General features: G+C 40.4%; 1 protein-coding gene across 1 annotated transcript in view; it reads left to right on the plus strand.

The window, feature by feature from the left end:
* LOC124529092 (60S acidic ribosomal protein P1-like) overlaps nt 1-24,228 on the plus strand; it is a 65,240-nt gene extending 41,012 nt beyond the window's left edge. The window contains exon 3 of the mRNA XM_047103000.1: nt 23,813-24,228. Coding sequence (XP_046958956.1) covers nt 23,813-24,228 — 416 coding nt within the window. The remainder of the gene's footprint in view (nt 1-23,812) is intronic.
* Nucleotides 24,229-25,175: the final 947 nt, after the last annotated feature.

The raw sequence follows: 25,175 nt of genomic DNA on the forward strand, positions 1-25,175 counted from the left end.
CCTATTCAATTCTTTGAGGCCAACTGCTGCAACTTGTGGTCTTTATTTAACCCACACAGAGGCAGGGATTTTTTTTTTTTTTTCTATTTCGGCTAGTTTAGTGGACAGCTTGTGTCTCTAATGGCCCAAAATATAAATACAGTGCACACCAAAGTGAGGTATTTCCCCATGCAAGGCTGAGGGCCCATTGTTGAATCTCCTCTGGGAGGGCAAACTCTAAATACCATACAGGTTTAGTTACAAAAATATTGGGCCATGTTATCTGCTTCTCATCTGGATCACATATTATAATTGATTAACTGCCTCTGGGCCAGGATCCTAACTCACTTTTGCCTATGTGGTCTACTTGCTGGCCATAGAATCTTTCATGGGACACCTTGAAATGAGAAAATTATCTCAATGATTTATTGTTTAGTGCATTCTTTGAATATGTGTACATAAATGTAATTTGGGTAAAATAGATAAAAGAAAAATAAAATATCCTAGGAAGGAAATGTTGTAATATCCGATTGGCAAACCCGCAATGGAAGAATCTTGATTCTTAAGACTTTGTTCTCAGCAGTACAGAGAAGGAACACTGACAAGAGTCTGAGATGCAGTCCCAGAAAATACAGATTTACATAGATCAAGAATTGTCTCTGGAAGTAAAATGACTTTTCCTCGTTCACATGCTAAAGAAACTTTCCCTTTTCATAAATGGACCTCCACCCACTGAAGCCCATGATGGAACACTCCTGGCAAAGCTTGTCTATATTTGCTTGTTCTAGAGCCAGAGATGGAAAAAGCTCATTTCTCAGATTTATTCACCAGTATTGTTTTTTCTCAGATTTTCCCTATAAATTTTATTCTAGGGAATAAGTGAATTCTGAGTTAATAATATCAAGTAATTTGCATGCAGTCATGTAATTTGTATTTCTTTCATTGGACATCTGAAAAATGATGGACCTGCTCAGATTTCTGGCTTTCCAACAGTTTCAATACATCTGATCCCTGTAAGAAGACAGCATCAGAGTGGCATGCTACTAAAGTGTTACTTGATTAGAGAATTTAAATGAAGAAATAATACCAGTTAAGTCTCTCTTTAACCAGTCAAAAAAAAAATATTTTTGACTCCCATTGTTCTTTTTTTTGTTTGTTTTTTTGCCAATTGTTAGTTTAGTTGAAGCATAGATTAGTTGAAGCATGTAAAAGAGACAGATTGCTGTGATGAACCCTCTTTTACTCATCACCCACAGACATTTCTAAGTCCTCATTGGTCGAGCTTCATATAAACTCTACCAACCATCTTTCCTTTTATTTCGAAGCACAACTCAAAAATCATTGCATCTCATCCTTAAATATTTCAATATGCTTGAGCGTTTATTTTGTTTTATTTAAAAAACGTTTTTAAGTTTATTTATTTATTTTGAGAAAGACAGAGTGCGAGTGGGGGAGGGGCAGAAAGAGAGGGAGACAGAGAATCTGAAGCAGGCTCCTGGCTCTGAGCTATGAACACAGAGCTCCACACAGGGCTCAAACCCAGGAACCATGAGATCATGACGTGAGCCAAAGTCCAACGCTCAACCAACTGAGCCACCCAGGCACCCCAAGACTGGTTGATATTAAAATTGTGTCCCAAGCAGCTTTGCAGCACATGCATGGCATAGTGCATGCTTAAATCCTTTAATGAAAAACAACAAACTTTATTTGAAATAAGGGAATTTGATACCTTTGTGCTTTATAACTGTCTACTGTTCGAACAGAAACCTGGAGGTTTAACATGTTTCTGGCAACCATGTTGTCCTTTAAAACTTGAAATAAACAAAACCTCTTTGATGAGGGAGTCTCAGTGTCATAACTGATGGGAACAGTGTAATAAAAGAAGCTGGCAAAAACCATGAAAGTTTTATGAAACAAATACTACCAAAATAGAACCACAAACTTCTGCTAGGTGATAGTCAACAAAATAAATGTGCTTTTCAATACTTCTCTTAGGAAAACCAAGCTGAAATCCTATATCAAATCTTGCTCAGTTCACTTTGTTGAAATTTCACTAAAAAAAAAAAAAAAAAGCTTTGGTTTTCAAAACTAAGGCAGTGTTCCCAAACTAAGCCAACGTGACACTTAGTCATTAATGGGATATGGACCTCGGTGTTCCTCCCATTTGTATTTGGAAATCAACACATACACAAGCATTGAGCATTTCAATGGTAAATAAAAAGCATCACATTCCTCTTTCCCCAGGCCAGCTACTTTTACAGTTGTCTCTCCCTGGGCTCAGGAAAACAACTCAGGATCTGAGCTCCTGTGAGAACCTGTTTGATTCAAGCTCTGCCAAGAAAACACCAAGTCGTTTACCTTACACTACAATGCAGGCTGCCTGAATAGTGGGCTGATCAAAAGGGATAACAGGTCAGAGCACTGAATAGAACCACAAAGAAATCCATCCCTAAGTGCATTTCACTGGGCATCCATGTGTCCTGCTCCTGGTTTCAGACCTCTGTTTAGCTCCCCTTTTAAATAAGGCTCAGTTGATTTTCCAGTTAATTTAAAAGCAGTAAGAACATGTCAGAAAACCTGAAAGCAAATGGGACAGTCATAGCTTCCTTTCCCAAAGATGGTTATCAGCGCTATCAGACATCTCTGGTCTTCACCCCTGGGAACTTGCCTTTGCCTCCATTTGGACAGTGTCTAAGGATTAATTGGCAAGAAGCTGTCGCCTGATATTGAGTTTCTTCCTTCCCTCGCTGACAATCGAACACCACTCCCGCCAGTTTACTGTGATATTGTGGTGCTTGAGAGTGGTTCTGAAACAGCCCAGGCAGACCTGCCTTCCTCCACATTGTCCCGTACCTACTGTCCATTCCCAGGGACTAGAATGTGGTTAGAAAGAAAAACAATGGGCCTCAGTGCCATGGTGCAGAATGGCAATGGGAGGAAATGACAGAGACACAGGAAACAGGGAGAGAGGTTTTCTTACACAAACAAGCCCAGGGAGGAACAGACTAGCAAAACAAAGGTAAAACCGGAGAAATCAGCCACTGGGCCCCGGGGAGAATGTGGTCAGGGCAGGGCCTCTGCCAGAGCAGTGGAGCCAGGGACCTTGGCGCCTGTGGCACCTTGGTGACCAAGTCTACAGGGGCTCCTGAAGTCTGAGGCAGTAGAGGGGCCAAGAAAGAAACCTAAGAAAATACTGACCTCTGGGCTTTAGAGTCTTGGTGAAGGGCTCACCCTGTCCCTGTAGGATTCAGGAGCAAGCTGCCTCATCCTTCTGTCCCCGCCCTCCCTCTGCCCTCCCACACAACACAGTGGGGGAATATTCACAGCTGTGAGCGTAGCTCCTGCCTTGGGATGGGGACTACTCTCTGGAACAGCCTGCTCACTAGCTCTCTTCTGTCAAAAGATGGAAGTCCCGGCCTCTCTAACTGATGCTGCACCCTTGCTTTGTCCTTCCTGGTTAAAGAACTGGTTGCTCTGGGATGGATCCCTGCCTCAGTTGCTCCTGCATCTCCATTCCCATAATGCCTGGTAGGCATCTTTATAACAGATCCTGTGTGCTCCCTTATCATCCCTTGTTGCTTGCACAGCGCTGTGATCCGTGACCTCTGCACAGTGCCCAAGCTTAGTAGGTGCCCAGGAAAGGCATGGGACATGAAGTTAATTGAATCCTTGCCTGTACTCTTGCTCGCAGGTAGAATCTTCCTGTTCTGGGGCTTCTGATGCTGGCTCCTCCCTGATGACACCTCTTGGCCACTTGCAGATTCTACTTGCTCTTTTTTTCTACAACTTTCTTCCAGAAAGGGGCCAGGGAGTATTCTGACAGAGCAATAGGAAATGCCTTCTGCCTACTCCCTAACTATTTTGAGGGTAGCATTTAGGAGTAGGACCACTGTCTGGAGAATGCTGCCATTTCTAATATTCCTCTGTGGAATTATTTTTGGAAGGTGTCCCCATCCCATCCCCCAGCCCCCAGTGGAAACGATTCAGCCAGAGGCAGCTCCAAGGGTTGCTTGGGGAATGGTAATGGCTAGAGCTGTCCTATAATCTCCACTGCCCTCTCTCCTAAGCCACCATGAATAAGACAATACATTTTTATGTGCACTATTTTTTTGTGTGACTATTGCTAGTTTCCTAAATGTGGTATTAATAAAATAATAATTTTAAAAAATCTATGCCCATCTGAGCTGAAGTTTCCTAAAAGGTACATGGAGACTTGAAGAGGTACTCTCAGAGACCAGGAGGATGTGTTTCAGAAAAAGTTTACCCCCTTAGAGAGGGCTTCGTTTTGGGGCTCATCTCCCCTTGAGCTATGAAGTCACATTTAGCATTTAGTTTGACATCCAGTTATTCAGTGACATCTACGTGCCCCCACATCTTGGTGTGGTGAAGTTACGAAGAAACGAAGAAATGAGGCAGTAAATGGAGGTGAGGCCTGCCTCATACACTTCTGTCTTCCTCATGAGCCCTTGGCAGGGAAGAGAATTTTACAGGGGTTCTCAATAAATAGCAGCCACATTAAGTCATGGCCCATGGCTCATGGTAGAGTAGGAAGGGGCCCTCAGGTCAAGGAACAGTGGTCAACTGGATGACTTGAAGGCAGGTGTGAGACAGAGGGGAGTGATCCTAGGATGGAGGGGAAAAACCACCACTGCAGGCACAAAGTACTTGTGTGATTAGTTAACCAAAGTACGTCCCTCTCATTGAATTATAAACTTCAAGTGGGCAGGGACTGTGTCCAGAGTTATTTGCAATAACTATTTGTTGAGCAGGTGAATAGATACATTTATAACACTATTGATTTTTTAGAAGTTTCTAATTTACGCATTCAGTCATTAAAAAAGAAAAGTTCACAAAATACATTGAATCTTGTCTCTGAGCTGAGCACTGGACAGACACCTTGGAGTAATGCAAAGCAAACAAATAAACGAAGCTTCCCCATCAGGATATGGTTCCCCATAGGATAGAGCTTGCCCACAGAATTTAGCCCTGCAAAAAGTTAATTCCTTCATCATGCTAAAAACCAGCCCCTGGAAAATCTCATATTTACTGGACTTATTGATGATGTCTCAGTTTCTCTCCATTGGAATTATCTCTTTCTTGCATCTTTCCAAAAGATACTTAGGATTCTTAGGAACGTTAGTTCATTTATCTCTCAAACTCCCAGCCCATGCACAACAATGCAAGTTTGGTTGAATTAAAGTGAATTTCTTTTTTTTTTTTTATTTTTTTTAATGTTTATTTTTGAGAGTGAGAGAGACAGAACACGAGTAGGGGAGGGGCAGAGAGAGAGGGAGTCACAGAATCCGAAGCAGCTTCAGGCTCCAAGCTGTCAGCACAGAGCCTGACACAGGACTTGAACCACGAACCGTGAGATCATGACCTGAGCTGAAGTCAGACGCTTAACTGACTGAGCCACCCAGGTGCCCTTAATTAAAGTGAATTTCTAAAATTTGGACCTGTCGTCTCCAGACATGTGAAGGTAGAGGTGGGTCTAGATTTGACAATAAGCTAATGAACACAGCACTGTTTTCAAAATGCTCTGAAAGCTGATAAAGCTGATTACCTCTTAGTCTTGGGCTAAGACATACAGGGATTTTGAAACTAGAAAGAAACTTGCAAGTAACCTTCACATTTTTCTCATTTTATAAAGAAAGGTAGAAGACAGAGTAACAGTTAGCTTCTATTGTTAGCTCTATTACTCCGTATATCTCCCGATTCTAAAGAGATTATAGATATGGAAGTTTAAAGTGCCATGTAAATGAGATGCTTCTGGAAAGGCTGGGTGGACACTCATTTAATTTTCTAGTACCTGGGAAGTGGTTTCAGATAAAGCAAATCATGACCGTTCCTTTAAATCAGATGATGTATGTAAGGCTCCATTATAGTCCCAGGCTCCTAGTGAGTGCTCAATAAATGTTTGCTATTATTATTATGATTTCTTTAATATCTCAGAAAGTATCATCATTTCAGAGTAGTACATGGACCAATTGCACTTGAAAATGCACCTGTATTGGGTTTATACGGAACACAATATGTGATGGGATATCTTTATCTTGATTAATACAACAAGCCAAAAAAGCGAGATTTTCTGGTTGAAGGAATAAAATCCATGCATTTAAATCTGGAATTAATCCCAGAGAGCAAATTTTATCCCCTCAATTAGTCTTCATCTTTCTTCATCTACATTACTTATTTAGAGTATCTTGGTTAAAACTTTGTTTTTAAGGATCAGATCTGAATGGATACTCAGTGGTATTTGTATAATCACTATACATATTTACATCAGTTTTCCTACAGAATTTGAGAGGAACTGAGATAATTATGGTACTTCCAACTTACCCATAACATTTAAATAACTAGAATACAAAGAGGAGATAATTTTTACCAAATAGTTGGAGCTTCAAAAAACAAATTCCTTATTTAAAAAAAAAATCTCACTTTAACAAGAGGTTTGCATCAATTTTTTTTTTACTTCAAAATATTTTATTTCCATAATTTTTTTTTATCTAACAGCAGAAGCTGCTGAATGAAAATATTCATTTTCTGGATGGGGACATGCAAAGGCCATGTGAATGTGTAACTTAGAAGTGATTCTAAGGGGGGGAGCACCTGAGTGGCTCCATGGGTTGAGCATTGGGCTCTTGATTTTGGCTCAGGCCATGATCCTGGGGCTCCACACTGAGCATAGAGCCTGTTTAAGATTCTCTCTTTCTCTCTCTCGCTCTCCCCCCTCTGTCCTACCCCACTCACACACATTCTCACTCTCAAAAAAAAAAAGTGATTCTAAGTGAAAATTATAAATAAACATCTCAGACCGTTGCTACCCATTCTACTCTACAAACTTCCCAATTTGTGCTTTTCCTTTTATCCATGAGCTGATGTTTACTTTAGAGCTGTGCTATTACTCGCAGTGCTTCTAATTGAATATTTGACTTCAACTGGATTTTAATTAAAATGGATTCAAACTGGAATGGGAGGCCTTGTGAGAGAGTAAAGCCCATCGCTGGATGTTTGGTCAGATCCCCGATGGCTGTACGCTGAGGATGCTGAAGAGAGCATCCTTTGGGAATTGGCCTATATGGCTAATAGAATCGTTTCCAATTCCTGAGATTTTATTCTAAAGATCTAAGTTAACATAATCATATTTATTTTTTGCATTTATTGTGTAACTATTCCATTTGTATGAGATATTTGGCATTTTACTTAATTTTATGCTGCCTGTTCCTTTTGTATTTATGCAGCTGCACACTTGATTTTAAAATCACTTGAGATTTGCTGGTCGTGCCTTAGGCAGTTGTCACCAAGACCCTCCCCACACCCTCCAACACAACTCACTGGAGGAACAGCCTCCCTAGGGGGAAGATGAGCAAGTCTGGAGTTAAAACAGGACTATAGATTCTGGAAACTCATTTTAGGGAGTTTGATGCAAGGAGGCAGAAAAGGGAACAGAGGGACAATAAGAATGATTTATATTGCTATTTAGGAAGCAGAGAGTGAGATTTGTAAAAACAATCAAGTGTTTTCTCAAAGAAAGTGAAAGAGGCACATCCCAGTCAGTGACTAATGGGACTGCATTGGCTCCATACAGCCTTGTTCACGATGAAAATGAGTAAGGGTCTAAACTGCCTAGTAGGGTTGTTTGACTGCTGTGTTCTCTTCTCCTCATGGCTGCTATTTCAGTGGAGTTCTTTATTTTTCTTGGGTAGGTTCAGGTCATGAATACGCACCTGCTTTAATCCTCCCAGAGCCCTCCAAACTTACACGCCTTGTGAAGGTTGGTCCCTAGGTGTTGAGCAACGCTCAATTACCTGCATTTATGTCGCAGAGTGGGAAAAGTAACAGTTGGCCACTTGCTGAATTTCTTTCTCCATCAATTTCAGAATGATGTGGAGGCTAGTAAGGAGCTGTGAATCAAGTCTTTAGGTAAATGAGAGAAAGATTAACAGAGATGGATGTTAACCAGACTTACTGTGATTATTTTTGTGATATACACAAATATTGAATCATTATGTTGTACACTTGAATCTAATACATTGTATGTCAATTACATCTAAATTATAAAAAAAAAAAAAAATGGAGAAACTTGGACCCTGAACTATGGAACTGTAACATTTTAGAACCAGCAGATGCCTTAGAGATTGTCTTGTTAACCGATTTTCTACCCTGATTGTGCTTTAGAACCATCTTGGTTGCTTTCAAAAACAATGGCAATATTGGGACTCTACCCCAGACCAATTAATTTCCTTGAATTGGCCTCAGGGAAACTACCTTATTTTTCTGATAAACAAAAGGAGGACTGCAGTTTCTGTTAATTACACCACGTTCCAGAGCAAGTGGTGGCAGAGGGATACCAGTGCCTGCCTCAGGGCAGTGAGCTCCCACCAGGAAACATTTTGGTAAAATCTCATTTCTCTCCTTAATTTCAGTTTTTTTTTTTTCTTCAGTTCCAGATGGAAATAGTAATCTTCTATTTCTTTATGGCATTTCTTTGCCTCCATGGTCACCAAACACCAACTACATCTTTGAAGGATTTCTCTTGCAAAATAACTTGGAAACTCCAGGCTGTGTTGTTTATTTAAAGAGTCCCTGACCAGAGACACTTGGGATAAACCAAGATCATGTGGAGTTGATGAAGTTCCCCACATAAACACATACACACACACACACACACACACGCACACACACACAAACACACACATCTTGAGCTGAAATTGACCAAGCTGGTGGGTTCAAAAGGGTAAGAAATTCGGTTGGAATGGGTTAAATGTACAGGAAGGCATTCTTGTCTTCTCCCCTCTCCCTTAATTCCAACCCCTAAGTTACACTGTGGTTAAGTGGGTCACATGAGAGCCTCCCAGGTGGCCCAGCCACCCTCAGGAGGAGACACTTGTGGTCCTCTGACCTGAGGGCAGCGTTTTCCATTACAGAAGTGAAATGAGGCTATAAGGCTGGAAAGGGGACATTGTTGTTGAATGGTGGCTGACTTTTACAACCCAGAGCAGAAACTCAAAGCTTTCAGTCTTCCCTTGTCCCTCCCTGCCACATTTCTTTTCACAAAGCAACAAATTCTGGCTGGTTATCACTTATGCTCCACCCCATTCTTCTAAGTTAGCTTTTGTGCAGGAAAATAGAGAACTGTTTTCATTGCCTTATCAGTGTCCCAGGAAAGGGGAAAGGAGCGTCTGGGCTGCTATCTGCGCCTTGCATAGGGACAATGAAATGCTGAAAACAGGCTCCATGAGCAAGGGGCTGCCACTTCAGCCCCACAGAGTGTCTGTAAGGACCAGGGAAGGAGGGGCTGGGCTTAGCCTTCTGCAAACATAATAGCCCCTGGGGTGGGCTGCCGCAAACAGGAAGGGTGTGGGCAGGATCTGAGTGCAGCTGCCATTCTGCTCATGCCCCCATTCCCACAGCCTTTGATCAGCACGCAAATGGCATTTTGTGCCCTGAGATAAATGCTCGGTCAGAGGGTGTGGGGGCTGTGCAGGGGGATAAGGATTAAAGATGAAGATGTTTTATAACCTGCCTTAAGGATGTGTGCTTTAAACCTGGGATCAAGGAGGTGCTAACTACAAGGGAACAGAAAGATTTTCCAGGAGTGCATTCATTCATTCCCCAGGCATTTTTTTTCTGCACGCAATAAGTTCAAGGCATTGTGAGGCACCTGGGTGGCTCAGTCGATTGAGCAACCAACTTCGGCTCAGGTCTTGATCTAGCAGTCTGTGAGTTCAAGCCCGTGTCAGGCTCTGTGCTGACATCTCAGAGCCTGGAGCCTGCTTCAGATTCTTTGTCTCCCTCTCCTCTCTCCCTCTGCTCTTCCCCTACTCTCTCTCTCTCTCCTCTCTCTCTCTCTCTTTCTCAAAAATAAATAAACATTAAAAAAAAAAGTTCAAGGCATTGTGCTAGACAGTGTAGGAGATGCAATGGTGAATAATACACATGCTGCTTCCAGTCTAATATGGCAAATCTCATGGGTTGGAGAGGTTATTTGGAACGTTGGAAATTGTGGATTTGCATAGCAAGAGGTGGGGTACTCTTTCAGCCTGGATATATTCTTCCCCACAATAGACTCAGACCCTCACTGTCCCCACCTCAGGATTTGTGCTCTGCAGTTGATAATCACTGTGGACTAGGAATGCTTTGCACATTTGAAGTGGGTGGAGGCAGATTAATAAAAACAAGGGGAACTCCTTCTTAGCCTAATTTGCAAAGCTAAGACTCATACAAAAAACAAACAAATAAGCAAACAACAATAAACACAATCAAAGCCTCCCAATACACAGTAAAGATTGTTATTGCACAATCAGGGAGATGTGGATCTAAATCAGTGAGAGCAGAGAGGAAGTGGCTTCTTCCAGCCAGAGCAATGGCAGTGATAGTGATGGTGGGCATGTGAAGAAGAGCCTCCGGGAAGGCACGATTCCTAGACAAGGCTTTGAGTGTGGATGAGATGAAATTGAGGTGTGTGGTGATGGCAAGAAGTGCCAAGGAGGCTGGGAATGGTAGAAAGAACAGTTTGGGGGCAAATAAAATATCATTAATAGGGCACAGTGGTGGGGTGAGCACATCTGGTAGAAAATAGCTCACTGTGGGTAAGACTGTATATGTTTACCCCAAGAGGGAAGGCTGGAAAACAGTGGGAGGCTATTCTATAGAAGTCTTTGAATGCAGACTAAGACCTTAAACTGTGATCAGGCCACAGTCTATGGGGAAAACCCACCACTTACCAACCCTAGACTTTTCCACAGCCTGAAGGAAGGTCCCCAGGTCCTGTGGTGTAACACCTTGCCTCTGGGCCACACACAAAAATGAGGGCACTACACCATGAAAAGTCAAAAAATGGCCAGAAACCTTTCTGAAGCTCTAGGCAAGATGTCTTACCATCATTGGTTGGTTCATAAGACAAATATCTCAGGGAGGTGTCTTTTTAAATTTGTGATTGAATTATAATTTATAATATATAATTAATTTATATTTAAAATAATTTTTATTTATAATTTAATAATGTCCTGGCATCGTTCCGGGCCTTAGGAGTGCGGCACCAAACAAAAAACTCAGAGTCCTGTCCCCAAGGAGCTGATATTCTAACTAGGGAGAAGCAGCCAACAAATAAATGTAGTGAGTCAGGGTTAGGAGGCAGATTCATGCAGGGTAAGATGTTGAGAGAGATGGTGGTGGTGGGTTAACTTACATAGGGTGGTCAGGGAAGGCCTTCTGGTAACTGAATGACATTTGGGCAGCAGCATGACTGAAGTGAAAGAAAAGCATTCCAGGCAGAGGGAACTGGGGGGGAATTTGTCAGTTCTATAGTCAATGCAAGGAAGAGGGACATTGCCACGTCCACTTATGATGGATACAGGCACCTCCTCTCTGAGGTGAGGAAATGAGTAAGGGAAAGCCAGTACTGCATGCTTGACCTGGAAACAATCCCATGGCCCCGCCGGGGGTTTTGTTCCTTGGGCAATTCTGGGTGTTGTTTAATATAGCCTTCTTAGGATGGAGGCAGACAAAGTTTACCAAAAATATCTCCATAAGCCCTGATTTTGGTGAGCAATGCTGGATTAGGAAAACACTGTGGTTTAGAATGCTTCTATGACACTGAAGCTGGTTTTTGCAAGGAGACTGTGAATTTTATAGAGGATGGTGGATTGTTAGGGATGGAAAAGTGCTTCTTATAGGTCAGTTGTTTATTAATCCAAAAAAGATTTCTCCTTTGAGGTGAAAGGGCGGATCCATCTGTCTTGCCCACTTGAGCCAACAACACACCAATGAATGGTGTCAGAGTTTTTTTTGGCAGAGGAAATCCCTGTTAATACACTACAAAATTTAGTATATTTCCCCATACCCTACAATTGCCTGCTGCTCCCCTAAATGTTATGTAAATATAGTTGGAAAGCTTTAAAAAAAAAGCATGTGTAATAAAAAGAAAGAAAATGTGGGGAAAAATTGGTAAGTGGAGTGAGTCACATATTTTGGTATACATATGTTCCTGAAAATGAGAAAGTTGAACCATAGAAGTACTTACTTCCTGAGGGCTAAAATATGAAGAAAAAGGCAAAAAGAAAAAAATCCTAATTTTTAAAGAAACACTTAGGAATAATTCAAGAGACATTGCCAATTGCCAATATTAATTCAGGTTGAAGCTGCTTCCTCTTATAACTAGAATTCTTTTAAAATACTTTTATTTTCATAAGGTAAGGGAAAAAGATGTAATCTAAAAGGAATATAAAAACTTTTCTCTATTCTTTTCTTCTTTTCTTGTAATGGCATTTCTTTAAGTGTGATCTTACCTGAAAGACCACTTGTTAAGGAAATGAGATGAGTTTGAATGCATTTTCTGGGCTGCTGTGGTGCTTTTCCGTTTTGGACCCTGAAGGATCTTAACCGTGAATATGTTAAGACCGCTCAAATAGCAGCACACGTGTCAACTATAAATGGATTATTAAGCTACATGCTCATCAAACGGAGTTTTAAACAAGAAAAGGAAACCTATTTCAAAGAGACTTTCTTTTGTTCTGTATTGGGTCCCTGGAATTAAACATTCATACATGTATACATATATATTTCACATATACATAAATCTCTAGAAAATATAAATTTCACTTTTCTTCTGCTTATAACCACTTTTTCTCCCCCCTCCAAATCTCTTGGAAAATGGCCCAGGGCTGCTTTAATGGTTTCTTTGTTCCCTTACAGAGCAACAGACCCTTGACCATAAACTCCAGCCTGTGTGCAGATCTAGGTTCTGTCTTACACTTGAGGAGCCATCTGCCTGAAGCTTAGAACTCTGGGGTGACCCTGTGGCCCTTTGGTATCCTGGTTGCAGCCCAGCTGCAAGTAAGTGGGATGAATGAGAGTCAGGGAGTAAGGGGGTCTCTTCCCATCCGCCCTAAGGTGATGCTTTGGAAATAACTACTTTTGAAAATCTGCTTGACCTAATTGTAAAACCCAGGAGATGGAGTGTAGAATCAACTGTCCTGAGTTGAGAATTTTCTTAATTTCTATCAGGGGGAGGTCCAAGATAAATCAGATATTTTAGGTGTGGGTGAAATCCACTTGAACCCAACTTGCAACAATGGACAGAGGATCCTTGGGGTGTAGTCAGTCCTTCTTTGGCTACTTTGTAGCTCTGAGAAATTGAATATGTAGCCTAACCTCCTTGAGCTTCTACTACCTTAGCTCTATAATGTGTGGCAATTTCTTCCTCCTACTGGGATTGTGAGGCTCACATGACACACTCTTTGAGGCAGCCATCATCATTCCTAGCACTTAGTGCCTGATACACGTTTGCTTCCTTTCTCTTGTCTATGAATAGGGTGTGGGCATTGGCTCAGGTGCTCAGGCCCTACAGCAGCATATTATTCTCAGACCCATCTGACACAAACACCTGATATTAACTACTTCAGACTTAGTCGTGAAATCCTATGAAATTCCACTTTCTTAAAATCAGCATTGATTTATTCAACATGGATATCTCTTTGTGCTAAGCTCTGGAGATATCAATGAAGCACAACCCTCATCCTAAAGCAGTTATGAGTTTAGGGGAAAGTCCAGCATGTAACAATAAGGATTACTTGGAGTCAATCAGGCAAAGAGGATGGCAGGTGAAAAAGGTATTGGGGGGTCATTTTTAATAAGGACACTGAATAATTCAGATGGAGGTGGCTCAAGTAACATACGTGAAAAATATATTGCTCTTAAATATATTCATTCTAGAAGTCTAATTTTTACGAATAACGATGTCCCTTATAGTTGACTACAAAAATTAAGCCTGCTTTATCACCTTGTCTTATTATGTACTCTTATTTTTTTTTTGTAACCTCCAATCCTATTTACCAAGAAAACCACACTTTCTCCCACACCTTTTCCAATCATCACATCTAATGAATACAAGCACTCAAATAATTAACTTCACTTAGCTCTCTCAAAAGTGTAGATCTCTATGGGCATGTCTCCCAAGCCACCAAGATTGCGTTGAGGTCTCTGGGCATTACAAACACATATGTGTAAAATCACTGATTTAGAGGCACATGGATACATGCCCAGTCTCAACTGCATATAGGTGTCCAGTGTTCATTTAGATGTATCCAGCTTAATAAGGAATAAGCCTTAAGTGGGCCCATGGTCATTGTGTAATACTGGAACATGCTTTTGCTTGTGTTTACGATTATAATGGCTTGTGGGTTCAGGTTGTATTTATATAGCACTGTAACAAACAAGGTGAAAAATAAAAAAAGTTCAGTTAACGGGCTAATTGTGTGACCTTCATCGTATATTGATGATTTTATTATTTTCTAACTTTGCCAAATGAGTGAAGTATTTTAGTGGATGACAAGTACAGACAAGTGCTGGGCAAGTGTTCCATCTGATGTATGTTATTTTTGTTACAGCTTAACTTCTTGAAGATCTGTTTTATACAAAACCAGTGTGTGTACTGGCACAAGGCTTGGTACTTACTTTTACCAAAATGTAAAACTCCACATGCAGATTGAGACACCTGGCTCTGCAGCATCCAGGCTCATTTACAATACAATTGCGCCTTCTACCAAGGTTGGCATTGCTGGTGCAGCAACATTCGTGTTCATTGTTTTGATTTGTCATAATGTCTGGCTGAAGAGTAAGTACTATATTCCTACAAGATAGAGTCAATTGCTGGCTTCTCACAATAATTTTTTTTTCCCCCATTTGAAGTGGCCTGTGTGAGAGGCAGATGGCTAAGTGATTCCATTACGCATGGCATCTCACACATCTTAACCAATTAGAAAAGGCTGTAGAGAATTACATGGAATTAATCCCATCCAGAAGGTCTAGGGACAGCCTCATCTACTCAAACTCTAGTTACTTGGTTTACAAGGTCACAAGAGCCCCTTGATGGGATTAAAGCTGTGTATCTCTGGGCAGTTTGTCTATTATTTCTTGTGAACAGTGTGTGGGGGTGGTGGGGGGGCTACAACTGTGTCAGCATTTGTTGGGGGTTAACAGTAAGCTCTCACATTCATTTTATTCAATCTGCCAAGCCGTGAGGCCCTTTGAAAATGTCCACTTCTTTTATACTTGTAAAAACCATGCCATTTAGTTGACTTCTTTTGGCTTTTTCAAGTGTTTGTTTTGAAGTTTCATTTATACAGGAAATAGACATAATCACCAATAAATTTAACTTTAATAACTGAGACCCTGGGAGCCTTTCCTGGTTGGCAAAAAATTCCCTACATGCTGCAAATCCTCCTTATGGGATATCCTATTTCTTATCTGGAGTTGAAAGTCGGGATTAATCCAGATGATTAAGAAAATCTTTCTAAAAGATACCCTGCATCCTCTTTAAAATTAAACTCTCCTTGGAAGTTTCCTTTCTTTTCTTACTAAAATCATAATGTCAATGATAAAAGTAAAAGTACATCACAGGAATTTTGGTATTTTCCACAGGTATGTTTAAAACTCAAAGACAGTGGGATCCTCCCAATTTACTATTCCACAAAAAATGACATTAGAATATAATTTGGAATCTAATTATTAATAATTGATACTAATTTGACAATGTATGCAATATACTAAAGAAATTGCAAGTGTATATAAAGAAAAGCTTTTGATTCTTTCATTTAAGTTATCCATTTGAAAAGCTCCCACATCATATATACCATATATATGTGTTTCAGTGAATACACACACACACACACACACACACACACTTCATCTTCTTTGTAAATTCCTAAAGCCAGACACCCTCCAGCAGATAGTGTTACTGAAGGTTTCTGTCCCTTCCTCTTTGCTTTCCAAGGCATGGAACTCACACTCTCCTTCTCAAACAGGCAGATATACTATAAAAAGTAACATCAACCATGGGAAACATAAAGGGAGAAGGGATATGCCATAAACAGGGATAAACATCTTCCGTTATGCAAATCTGCAAGATCCCTTTAAGCACAGAACTGCTCCTTGTCCCCACTGTGGGCCCTCTTTCCTGTCCAGGGACCTATGAATGGGGTCTTTCCCTCTTAAGTGACCCACCATGAGAGGCTTAGATAAGGCACAAAGTTGCCCTCACTAGACTTCAATCCCCCATCTCTGCAACAAAGTGGGAAAGTTATACTTTTGTTAGCACTCTATCAAGGAAAAAAAAAACCAAGGAAAACATCCACTGGACAAAGCCTACTTTGTGTGTCGAGAAACCCTGATCCTTGACTATTGTGTCTAGTCTTATTTATGCAAGAAATGATTTTTCAGTATTTTAGCAAAATTATCAGCAGGGAAATTTTAATATTCTATATGTTTATTTGGTTAGTACACTCTCCAATATCTAGAGGAAGAAAACATTCAAAAAAGTTTCTTTAAACAGAGGAAAGAATCAAATGTTCATTTCTGAATAAGAAAGCTCTCACTGTGAAATGCCCTGATACAGTAAGAAATGTACTTTACGCCAAACTTTAAGAAACTTACTCTATACATAGGATGTGTGGATATGTTCTGTGTTTATGCTTTTTTATCATACAGTTTATGTATAGTTTAGTTTATATATTTAAATATATATATTTAAATATATAAAATATTTATATATTTAATACATATATTTAAATATATATATTTATATATACAGTTTATATATTTATGAAATATTATTATCTCAAGTCTTTTATGTGTGAACAAGTGCAACTATGAGACTCAATGGCTTTCTCTGACTAACCCCAAAGCCCAAGTAGGCTTTAAATTATATGTAGTGCTTTCAGCATGTGACAGAGGCAGGAAATTGAGGGAGAGGTAGAGAACGCCAAAGACAGAAGTGGGTTTAGAGATCCCATGGCCCAGGTTCTGAATCTCAATTCCACACTTCACTCATTAATAGACCCTAGTAAATATTATTTTGTTTTGATTTTTGAGCTATGATGCTAGGATAATAACATCTCCCTTACAGACCTGCAAGTACTCATGTAAAAACCTCCATTGTAAAGGAGGCATGAGAAATAAGCTTTGAAAGTGGTTGGTTAAGTACCAGAGGTAGGTAACTGCAGAATGGCTTGGTTTTCTTTCTATCTCCCCTGAAGAGGACAAGGGATCTTGAAAAGACCTTTGCTCTATTATGCCAGTGAATTTTCAAACTAGAGTCTGTTACCCACTCAACAAGTATTTATTACTGATTCTAGGCCAGGCGGTATGTCAGATATTAGAAGAACTCTGGAAAATGATTCAGGAAGCTTCAAATGTTTGATCTGAATTTTACTCAAAAAAAGAATAGAAATGGCATGCATGTTCAATATGCTGGATATCAGGCTGACTCTTGATAGCACTGGTGTTGTAACTCGTGTACTCAGGTTAACTCATTTTTGTGTAGAGTCAGAATATAGCTTCTCCTGCCTTCTCTGAAAATATTTTTACTTCTAAATGTGCCATTGATTAGGAATGTTATGGTGCTTAAATGTTCCTTTAAAAAATTCAGGCCCACTCATGTGTACTCATGTAAAACTGTACAAGCACACGACTGTGTTACATGAATGCTGGGTTCGGTTACATGAATACTGGGCTCGATAAATGCCAGGTCAGGCCTGGGGATCTGCCCAGAATCTGCTCTGTTCACTATGTAACTACACAGCTATGCAAAAACAAATGACAAGCTACCTTGTTCAAAACAGTTCTTAAGTTGTAATTTTGAGTGCTTCTCTTCTGGCTTTTATATTTTTGAGAAGGAATGAACAGTTACTAACATATTCCTGATGATACAGTTTTTTACAATAAATATTTCCATCCACTTTTTCAAAGAGTGTGTTGAGATTGCCAGGGGAGCTATGCAAGAGTGTCGGCCTTTGCAAAGACTTCTACAGCTGAATTAGGATTTTTCTCAGTACTGTGCAACCAAAACGAAGTACAGCAAAAAATGAAATACTGAGGCTGATTTCAAATTATTTTCTAAATCAAAACACTGGTTGTGCTTAATGATGAATTTGATAATAAGCCAATGTTGTAAATTAATTACATAGAAGAAATACACTAGTAGAATAATGTTTTGCCTGTTTCTATGCTGGGGTATTAAGTGCTCTTAAACAAGTACGGAAACCATGGCTTGAGGTATGACTTTCTCCAAAAGGAAGGCCATAGCAAGACAGCAGCAGAAGTAGTATAGAAGCTCTGTTTAAGGCAGTGCTGTTTTCCTTGTTTCTGGAGAAAAATGTAAATGTAACCCCCAGACCTGTAGTTTGCATGGTAACACAGACACAAGTGTTCTATGACACAAGTGAATGTCGAATAAAGTTCGAGTGAGATGGTCTCAATCATATTTTACCCATTTTGTGTATAACATCCCTTTTGTAAAGGCATTATCAAATTGCATGCATCTCTTCCCCCAGACTCAGAACCATCTGGGGATCTGCCCAGAATCTGCTCTGTTCACTATATAACTACACAGCTATGCAAAAACAAATGACAAGCTACCTTGTTCGATAGAGTTCTTAAGTTGTAATTTTGAGTGCTTCTCTTCTGGCTTTTATATTTATGAGAAGGAATGAACAGTTACTAACATATTCCTGATGATACCGTTTTTTACAATATCATCCTCTCTGGACAAGGCTCATGTGGATTCTTCTGGTTCTGTAGGGCTTATTTCTCCTTTCACTGAAATGTCAATTCGTGCTTAATTCTTTAAAAATCACAAGAAACATCACGTGGATATTCAAAAATGAAGATCACAAGCTTTATAAATATTCCTATGAGAATGTTTCCCTGCTGTGGTCAATATTTAAAGTCGCGTACATTCACAGTGTCCATCATTATTCTTTTTTTTTTTTTTTTTTTTTTTTTTTTATTTTATTTTTGGGACAGAGAGAGACAGAGCATGAACGGGGGAGGGGCAGAGAGAGAGGGAGACACAGAATCGGAAACAGGCTCCAGGCTCTGAGCCATCAGCCCAGAGCCCGACGCGGGGCTCGAACTCACGGACCGCGAGATCGTGACCTGGCTGAAGTCGGACGCTTAACCGACTGCGCCACCCAGGCGCCCCTGTCCATCGTTATTCTATTGAGACCAAGGAGTAAATATCACTTCCTGTTTCCAGATCTTACAAGCTGAGAGGAAGGAAGGAAGAAATAGGGAGCAACCTGTTGGCTGCTGAAGCTGATGCTTCCCTTAAATAAGGATTGGATGGAAGCTATATGTTGCCTCGAAAAGCTTTTGTGCATTTGGGGGTGGGGTAAGGGTATTAGAAAAGCCTGTATTAGTGTAGTGCCCTGCATGGGTAATGACGTTCAGTTATTACCCCATTTACAGTCTTAATAGTTTAAATGTTGACCTTTATATTGGTGATGATTTACAGTTACTTTTTGATCTGTTGCACCTATACTAGACAATTAAATAGATGCAAATTTCCAACTAGGAACTAGGGATATATTTTGTTTTATCTTATTCTCTAGGACATTAGTGTGATAAAACTGTCTTCCTACTTGCCTATTCCTTAATACTGGTTGCCTGTTTCCTTTGATCCTCTTGGTCTAGTGAGGTCAAGTCATATGCCTCTCCTGAAATCTGTTTGCAGGTTAGCACTGGTGGTATCAGCCTTGCTGATGCTACTTTTCATTTCTCAATCTCTGGCTTTGTCTAGTGCTCCTTCTACTGCTTTCTCTACTGCTCTTTAGGACTTGTTCTACATTTTTGTTCATTTTCTGTTTCTAAGACTACTCCCTTCTGTACTTTTGCATCCATGTCCATAGGTTTTCAATAGGACTCTCGTGTATAGAACCCAAATAACCGCATATAAATTCTGCCATTTTTCATTTTGGAACAATGCCCTGCCTCCAAGACTAGGTTAAGATGAACAATAGATTACCTCTCTCAGAACTAGAATAGTCCCAGGGTGCCTGGGTGGCTCAGCTGGTTAAGCATCTGACTTTTGGGTTCGGCTTAGATCATGATCTCATGGTTTCCTGAGTTCGAGCTCTGCATCAGGCTCTGCACTGGCAGTGCAGTCTGCTTGGGATTCTCTCTCCCTCGCTCTCTGCCCCTCCCCCACTTGCCCTGTCTTTGTCTCTATGAAAATAAATAAACTTAAAAGAAGAAGAATTGGAATAGTCCCTATTGGTCACCACACAGCTCGACTGAACATGAGCTAGTTACTAAACAGAGGAAAGATCCTTGATCATCCAGTCTCTCTCATCCTTCATATGAGACACTTTAAACAAAAGACACTCAGAGCTAATCATCTGAAAATCCTGCCAATGTAAAAATAAGCAAAACTTCAAAAACGTGTTAAAACAGGTGGAAAGGGATGTATGCTTATGCTTAACTCAATATACATTTGAAATCATTGTTTTCCTTTTACAAAATAATTATGTGGGGGCAAGAGTAGCCTAGAGGTTAGATTTGGTCTGAGTTCTTGAGGTATAAGCATGAAGAGGACTTACTCTGTGTTCTCGAGCAAGTCACTCCTTGCATTTATTTCCCTAACTCTAAAATGGAAATAATGCCTCCATCCTGAGGGTCCTGGGGCTTACTGTCAGAGAAGTGCTTTGGAATCCACCGCTGAAAGTCGCTCAGCAAGTTCAAAGCACTTATACTAAGAAAGGTTTATCATATTTATAAACCAGTAAATCCCTCCCACGGGTGTAAAATGATTCTTACTAATTTTATTCCCTACACAGACCAAAAGAAAAGCTTCAGATTCTTCGATACCATCAACTTAACACAGTGCTCCAGCTGTGTCCAGGCACAAAACTCTTCCCATCCTCTTTTGATTTGCCCCACGCGCTGAGCCCAAGACAAAAGAACGCACTACTCGCAAGTGTGACTCATGTGAAAATTGAAACTGCATGCTCCATTTTATTAAGGGCCTTGCTTTCTTTCAGTGGGTTAGAATAATTGGGAATAAAGATAAACACTGTAAAATAAACATGAACACAGAGTCCAATAAAGTAGGTTTGAATCAGCTGCTCCCCAGCAAACCTAGTGGACAAGTGGGGAAAGAGGCAAGAGGCAAAAAGCTATTGATGATCCCAATGCATTACTTCACTAGGTGCTTCATTTAAATACATGACTTGAGTTAATAGATACAATGTCTAATTATAAGGCACATGATAATTGTAATAATCAGGGTTTATTCAAGAGAAGAGGGAGCCTAGAAGAGAAGAGGGCACCTGACCAGCAGCATGGATGGATGGCAGAAAGGTTGAAGGCCCAACAGAAGTGATGTTATCTATCACAGGTTATAAAGGGAGAAAAGAAGAAAGATCCAGACATTCAGTGTGTGCCAAGTGTGCCAGGCATCACGCTAAGCACCTTACATGCACCGTGTCTTGTAATCCTAATAATGAATTTGCAAGATAGGCATTACGATTACTTTTATTGAAGCTGACACCTTGGGTCATTTTTCCAGGTACTAAATAATAGAATAAGAAAACTGTCTGGTTTCATATGACTCCCACTCACACTGTTGATACCACATCCTGGCACCATTTTAGAAAACAACTCTGTTGATTCTGAAAACTATTGTTAGGTTTTTCATTATGATTTGTCACTAAGCACACTAAAATACTGTTAGTTTCCATCTTGGCTTAGTGTATCTCTTTCACCTCTCTGTGGCAATATTCCCTCTTCTTCAACAATATTTGGATTGAAAGCCTGTTTTTTCAATAATTATATTGAATTATGTTTTAAATATGTTATTGGTAGTGAAAATACACACGTCAGGTCTAATGATTGGTATCTCCCTTCTGTCCTGATTTATCGATAAGGGTGGAAAGGCATTGAGATGAATTTGAGAATTTTCAAGAAATCTTGGCAAAAGGTGTAAGAAGAGAGAACAACTTTTTGAACACTTCTTTCAGGAAATTTGTTCCAAGTTGTGTACTAGGAAAGGAAAACCGTAGTTCTGGGAAATCCCATGAGGAGAAACTAGTGTGTGGATTGCTCTGAAGAAGCCAGCTCTTGTCCCAACTGTTTGTGTCCTTCAGTGTCTGCCTCCAGAAAGTCTCTAGAAAGGAACTTGTGAGATTAGCTCAAAACTGTCCCCTGACCCACTAGTGCCTTGGCATTCTTTCTTTACTCCCCTCTCTCCACCGCTCTCTAGGTTACTTCTTTCTTCTCAGATCTTCAGTTTCAATTCCCTAGTAGCTTCTCCCTTGCCCTGGAGCCTGGGGCTAGGGATTGCCTTTGTTTATTTACTAGACACTCAGACTTTCAGCTGCTTTCAGGACAGTATCTGGGGTCTCTCTCTTCCATCTGAAAAACTAAAGGATGAACAAGGTCAGAGAGCCATAATGTTTCTTCTTCGGTGACCAAAGAGCACTGGGTTGCAATTCATCAAGGCCTGGGCAGGAGTGAGGCTCCCATACCTGGAAGTCCCTGTGGGGGCTTGATACTCATTAATTTAGACAAGTCTAAAACCAGCAAGGAGGCTAGCCTTACCATACCCAAGTGTGTAATCTTTGCATGCACAGTGTTTTGAAGTAACATTTGAATTGCACAGTCTTAAAGTGTCTTTTGCACTCTAAGATTCTAGGTATCTCTTTCACTGCAGAGAATGAGGTAAGAGAATGACAATTGAAGCTTGAACCCACTGCTTTTGAAACACAGCTTTGAGAAGATGGCCTGGTCTCTGGCACATGAAACTAGGTAAGTATCAGGAATATCTAGGAGACCCTGTGCTTAGGAGCTTGCTCTGCTGTTTTCAATTAAGATTTACTCCACATGGCGGAGCGCCTGGGTGGCTCATTCGGTTAAGCGTCTGACTCTTGACCTCAGCTCAGGCCATGATCTTGTGGTTTGTTGGTTCAGGCCCTGTGTCAGGCTCTGCATTGACAGTGAGGAGCCTGCTTGGGATTCTCTCTCTCTCCCTATCTTTCCGCCCCTCCCCTGCTCGCTCGCTCTCTCTCAAAATAAATAAACTTTAAAAAAAAAAGATTTATTCCATGTAGGTATTTCCAATGTCTCTCTGCTGTCTTTTCTTGTTACCACTTTTATTTTTCTAATCTTTGGATCTTAAAATTCTTCTTTTCTCACCCTCCCCATCTATTTTTATGCCTTTTGTTTCTTTCTATAATTAATCATCTTGAAGAAGAGCTTAAACTCATGAAGCAAAAGGTTTTCATCTATATCAGCCCTATGCAATAGAACTTTTGGAGATGATGGAAATTTTCTGTATTTGCACTGTCCAATATAGAACTTGTTAGCCATATGTTGCTACTGAGGGCTTAAGTTGTGGGTAGGGTGGCACTAAACAGTGACAACACAGCAGAGACTGTGGAGAGAATTATAGAGAGGAACAAGGTAGAAAAAGGACTCCTTTAATTCTATGATTAAAGTCCCGGATTGCTTGCTCCCTACTCCTTACCCTGAAAAATGGCTCATGTGCATGAAACCTGCCAAAATAAACACAGCAAACACTTAGGAAACTGAAGTTGGTGCGCCATATCACATCTGCAGATTGGACTCTGAGAAGCACACAGGTGAGGGAGACCAAAATAACAGTACAAAGCTTTTGAGACTAAATTGACATTCAAACCACAGTCCACAAAATGGAGTCAAGACACGTTCAGGGTTGATTGCCTGCTAAAATATACGATTTAAAAAGAAACCTGATTCTTCTAACTCAATCCTCAAACTGTTAAAGAATCAATCCAAGTCCCAGAAAAACCATAACTCAAATGAGAAAAGACATGCAATGCCACGATCGCACAGAGGTTGGAGTTAAATGACAAGGTTGTCAAGCAACTGTCATGAAAATACTCCAACAAGAAATGCATGAAAGGGAAAATGAAACAAACAAGCAATGGGAACTAATAGAAAACAATCAAACAGAAGACGTAAATTCTAACACATTGTGAATTACTTTGAAAGTAAATGGCTCAGCCCCTTTCCTCAGCTGCTGCTACAGTGCTTGGTCCGACTGAGGACGCTTCACTTTATCCAGCAGCGCCCAGTCTCCCCACCTCCGCCTCTGTCTGGGAGCTCACGGGCATCTACTCGGGTCTCACTGTGCAGGATGATGAGGTGTCGGTCAAGGAGGATGAGGTCAATGCTCTCATTAAAACAGTGGGTGTAAATGTTGCATCTTTCTGGCCAGGCTTGTTTGCAAAGGCCCTGGCCCACATCAACATCGTCAACATCAGGAGCCTTGTCCGTAAGGTGGGGGCTGGTGGTTCTGTCCCAGCAGCTGGGCCTGCCCCCTCCACCACTGCTGCCCCAACTGAGGAGAAGAAAGTGGAAGCAAAGAAAGAAGAATCAGAGGAGTCTGATGATGATGTGGGCTTTAGTCTTTTGATTAAATCTCTTCTTTAACCTGTTCAATAAAAAGCTGAACTCTTATAAATAAATAAATAAATAAATAAATAAATAAATAAATGTAAATGGCTTCAACTCACCATAAAAGACAGAGAATGGCAAAATGGATTCAAAAAATTATGATCCAACTATGGGCTGTCTAGAAGAAACTCATTTCAAATCTAGGTATGATACAGGTAACTTAAAGTACAAGAATGGAAAAAGATATATTGTGCAAACATTAATCAAAAGAAAGCTGGAGTGCCTATATTAATATCAGACAAAGTAGACTGTGGAGCAAAGAAAATTAACAAAAAGTGGTGTTACAAAATTATCAAAAGGGTCAATTACCTAAGAACACATAACACTCCTAAATATGTATGTTCTAAGCAGCAGAACCTGAAAAAACATGAAAGAAAAATTGCAAAACTGAAAGGGGAAATAAACAATCCCGTAACTAGAGCTAAGGCTTCTCTTAGTAATTGATAAACCACCAGACAGAAAATCAGCACAAAACCTGAACGTGAATGTTCATAGAAGCTTTATTTGTAAATCAAAAAATGAGGATGGGTGGGAGGGGGGGGGTGGGTGATGGGCATTGAGGAGGGCACCTGTTGGGATGAGCACTGGGTGTTGTATGGAAACCAATTTGACAATAAATTTCATATTAAAAAAAAAAAACCTGAGAGATGCCTGGGTGGCTCAGTCAACTGGTCATCCAACTCTTGATTTCGGCTTAGGTCATGATCTCACGGGTTCATGGGATTGAGTCTGCCTTGGGTTGTGTGCTGACAGCCCAGGGCTTGCTTGGGATTCTTTCTTTCCTTCCCTTTCTGCCCCTACCCTGTACATGTGCTCTCTCTCTCTCTCTCTCTCAAAAGAAATAAATAAACATTGAAAAAATTAAAAAAAAAACACTTAGAACAACTTAAATGTTCTTTCAGTAGGTGGACGGATAAACAAAT

This window comes from Lynx rufus, unplaced genomic scaffold (genome assembly GCF_022079265.1).
Source record: "Lynx rufus isolate CCGP_SWC_20201006 ecotype Redwood Valley unplaced genomic scaffold, mLynRuf1.p SCAF_6, whole genome shotgun sequence".
Classification (NCBI taxonomy): Eukaryota; Metazoa; Chordata; class Mammalia; order Carnivora; family Felidae; genus Lynx; species Lynx rufus.